Consider the following 4,082-nt stretch of genomic DNA (forward strand, 5'->3'; position numbering starts at 1 on the left):
ATTTTTGAAGAATAAATACAAAGGGGTTCTCCTAGTTGCTACAGCTGTAGATGGTAACTCCAATTTGTATCCAATCGCATTTGGAATTGCTGATTCTGAGAATGATTGTTCATGGGAGTGGTTTTTTATGCAACTTAAGATGGTTATAGCTGATGAAGAAGGTTTATCATTTGTGTCAGATAGACATACATCGATTGCTAAATCAATTGGAAACATCTATCCATTGGCTAAACATGGTATTTGCATCCACCACTTGCTTAGCAATGTGATAACATATCATAAGGGAAGAGGTGTCGCTGGTAAGGTTGCAAAAGCATCAAAAGCTTATAGAGTTGCTGAGTTTGAGAAAGAGTTTGGGCAAATTAACAATATTAGTCCTGCTATTGGAAGTTATCTAGAGGAAGCCGATGTGACAAAATGGGCTCGCTGTCATTTTCTGGGTTATAGGTATGATATTAACACCAACAATGCAGCTGAATCAATTAATGCTGCTTTGAGGACACCCAGAGAGTATCCAATAATTCCTTTGTTAGACAGCATCAGAGAAATGATGACACGCTGGTTTTATGAGAGTAGAGAGTTAAGTGCAAAGCATAAAGATCCTTTAACTGTTGAGGTGGAGAAAAAGATTTCAAGAAGAATAGAGAAAGGTAAATTCATGAACGGTTATTTGATGAGCAGATCGCAGATCCAGGTTAAAGGTAATGGAGTAGACTACATTGTTGACTTAGAAAGAAGGACTTGTTCATGTGGAAAGTTCAGCATCCAAAAACTCCCTTGTAGACATGCTATAAAAGGAGCTTTTGATATAGGCAAGGATCTATATCCTTATGCTGATGATGTGTATACCACTACTGCATGGAGATCGCAATATGAGGAAACTGTTAATCCAATAGGTGTTCCTGAAGAAGAATGGCGAGTCCCACAGTATGTTGAAGATGCAAAAGTTCGACCACCTGAAACAAGAAGACATCCAGGACGGCGAAGAAAAAGAAGATATGAATCCGCTGAAGACAAGATAAAATCATCACAAAACTCACAAGGGTCAAAGAGACATAAGTGTGCGCGGTGTGGCAAAGACGGGCATAACAGAATGACTTGTGATATCGTGATATAACAATGGTTAGTGCATCAACTTAAGATTCCTGTTTTTGAATTTTTGATTTCATTTATATTTACGGTACTCGTTATGTTTCAGGTAGCTTCTGGGTTGTGTTTCACGGCAGCTGCTTTGTGATGAATGATGGTGTTCGATGGTTTTTATTTTCGACTAATAGACTCATTTGTTTTGAAATTCGTGGGTTTNTTATTTCTTTTGGTCAATCAACAAGAGGGTTCTACAAGTCAATGCGGAAAGTGATAGTAGTTGATGGTACATTTTTGAAGAATAAATACAAAGGGGTTCTCCTAGTTGCTACAGCTGTAGATGGTAACTCCAATTTGTATCCAATCGCATTTGGAATTGCTGATTCTGAGAATGATTGTTCATGGGAGTGGTTTTTTATGCAACTTAAGATGGTTATAGCTGATGAAGAAGGTTTATCATTTGTGTCAGATAGAGCTACATCGATTGCTAAATCAATTGGAAACATCTATCCATTGGCTAAACATGGTATTTGCATCCACCACTTAGTAATGTGATAACATATCAGAAGGGCAGAGGTGTCGCTGGTAAGGTTGCAAAAGCATCAAAAGCTTATAGAGTTGCTGAGTTTGAGAACGAGTTTGGGCGAATTAATAATATTAGTCCTGCTATTGGAAGTTATCTAGAGGAAGCCGATGTGACAAAATGGGCTCGCTGTCATTTTCCGGGTTATAGGTATGATATTAACACCAACAATGCAGCTGAATCAATCAATGCTGCTTTGAGGACACCCAGAGAGTATCCAATAATTCCTTTGTTAGACAGCATCAGAGAAATGATGACACGCTGGTTTTATGAGAGTAGAGAGTTAAGTGCAAAGCATAAAGATCCTTTAACTGTTGAGGTGGAGAAAAAGATTTCAAGAAGAATAGTGAAAGGTAAATTCATGAACGGTTATTTGATGAGCAGATCGCAGATCCAGGTTAAAGGTAATGGAGTAGACTACATTGTTGACTTAGAAAGAAGGACTTGTTCATGTGGAAAGTTCAGCATCCAAAAACTCCCTTGTAGACATGCTATAAAAGGAGCTTTTGATATAGGCAAGGATCTATATCCTTATGCTGATGATGTGTATACCACTACTGCATGGAGATCGCAATATGAGGAAACTGTTAATCCAATAGGTGTTCCTGAAGAAGAATGGCGAGTCCCACAGCATGTTGAAGATGCAAAAGTTCGACCACCTGAAACAAGAAGACATCCAGGACGGCGAAGAAAAAGAAGATATGAATCCGCTGAAGACAAGATAAAATCATCACAAAACTCACAAGGGTCAAAGAGACATAAGTGTGCGCGGTGTGGCAAAGAAGGGCATAACAGAACGACTTGTGATATCGTGATATAACAATGGTTAGTGCATCAACTTAAGATTCCTGTTTTTGAATTTTTGATTTCATTTATATTTACGGTACTCGTTATGTTTCAGGTAGCTTCTGGGTTGTGTTTCACGGCAGCTGCTTTGTGATGAATGATGGTGTTCGATGGTTTTTATTTTCGATTAATAGACTCATTTGTTTTGAAATTCGTGGGTTGTGTTTCATGGCAGCACCTTTGTGATGAATGATGGTGTTTATTTTCGATTAGTAGACTCATTTGTTTTGAAATTCGTTGATGGTGTTGATTTAAGACTAATAAAATACTCATGTGTTTTGAAATTCCTTGCTGGTGTTTTCTTTCAATCAAACTTTCACTCATGTGTTTTGAAATTCCTTGTTTGAGTTTTCTTTCAATCAAACTTTCATTAAAACCAGAGTACAAAAAACAAGACTAACAAAAAGTGTTAAGCATAACAACAAAATACAGAAAGCAAAGACATCATATCATCTTCTTATAAAGCCACGCCATTGAAACTGCCAATACGACTAGTACACAAATCCTCTGCTTGTTCGACTTCTCCATACTCTCTTTTGCAACCATTAGCTCTTGCCTGATGATCTCAATCATATGCTTCTCCATCTTTTCTTCCATCTCCTTCACCATCTCCTTTTGGAGCTCCACATTGTTTGGTACCATCTTTTTTAGATCCTCTAAGAGTTGGTTTTGTTTGCTTTCAACCATCCTAATCTCCTCTAGTACAGCATCATCAACCCAACGGAACATGTGTTTCTCCTTCTTCTCCTAAAATCATTGTTTGGATAACAATATTTAATAAATTTCAGCTATTGTGATGAATAACGACTGATAAAAGTAAATTACCTTCACACCAACAACACATCTGTAAAATCTTCTACAGGGATTCTCTTCCGTCTTTGAGGTGTAGGTTCTAATCTCTCCACCACACCAGCATCTACACGGAACTCCAACCTGAGAACTTCTGGACGGTAACCCTGACGAACCAGCCGAAGAACGTTGGCTCATGGCTCCTATCAGTTTTTACGATGAAGAAGAAGAAAGTATCGGGAAAGAAGAATAAGAGAGTATTGAAGAAGATCAAGTATTGGAAAAGAAGATCCCTAATTTTATTTTTTTCCTTAAATATTAAAATTAAAAACCGGGTCATCGGTATGCTTACATCGGGTCATCGGTATGTTTAAATCGTGTATGTTTTTGTGTTCTTATGCTTATGAGGTTATGTTATTGAGTCTCATATTAGTCAGTCCTAAAGCAAATATACATCAAGGATTAATACTAATGACTCTTATATTAGTCTAACAAGCAAAAGCATCAAAAACCATCATTTACAAAACAATCATAAAGACACTTAAAAATTAGCCAAGGTCTACAAACTCAGCCGCATACACTGGACGCACATAAGTTTTCATTCGTTCCACTAGCACAGGATCCTTTGCTGTTGACCATAGATCGACTGCCAACTTCAAACGAGCACGCTTGATGTTTTCATCAACAATCAACTCATAAGATAGACCATGCATGTGACACTCGATATACTTCAGGGCATAAACTCCACAATCACAACTTGACTTATTTAATTTAGGTG

General features: G+C 37.6%; 1 protein-coding gene across 1 annotated transcript; it reads right to left on the reverse strand.

Moving 5' to 3' along the window:
- On the reverse strand, positions 2,960 to 3,502 carry LOC104789681 (uncharacterized protein At4g04775-like). Its single transcript, XM_010515342.1, has 2 exons — positions 3,341 to 3,502; positions 2,960 to 3,262 (listed from the first exon to the last, which is right to left on the reverse strand). Exons 1-2 carry the CDS (start codon positions 3,500 to 3,502, stop codon positions 2,960 to 2,962), a joined length of 465 nt encoding a protein of 154 aa, XP_010513644.1.

Source organism: Camelina sativa, chromosome 5, assembly GCF_000633955.1.
Source record: "Camelina sativa cultivar DH55 chromosome 5, Cs, whole genome shotgun sequence".
NCBI classification, from domain to species: domain Eukaryota; kingdom Viridiplantae; phylum Streptophyta; class Magnoliopsida; order Brassicales; family Brassicaceae; genus Camelina; species Camelina sativa.

What these genes read in the sequence shown, in the direction of transcription:
- LOC104789681 (XM_010515342.1), bottom strand. Translation starts at nt 3,502, where the DNA reads ATGAGCCAACGTTCTTCGGCTGGTTCGTCAGGGTTACCGTCCAGAAGT. An exon ending in GATGTGTTGTTGGTGTGAAG is followed by an intron (nt 3,263 to 3,340) that starts GTAATTTACTTT and finishes CAATGATTTTAG; the next exon opens with GAGAAGAAGGAGAAACACAT.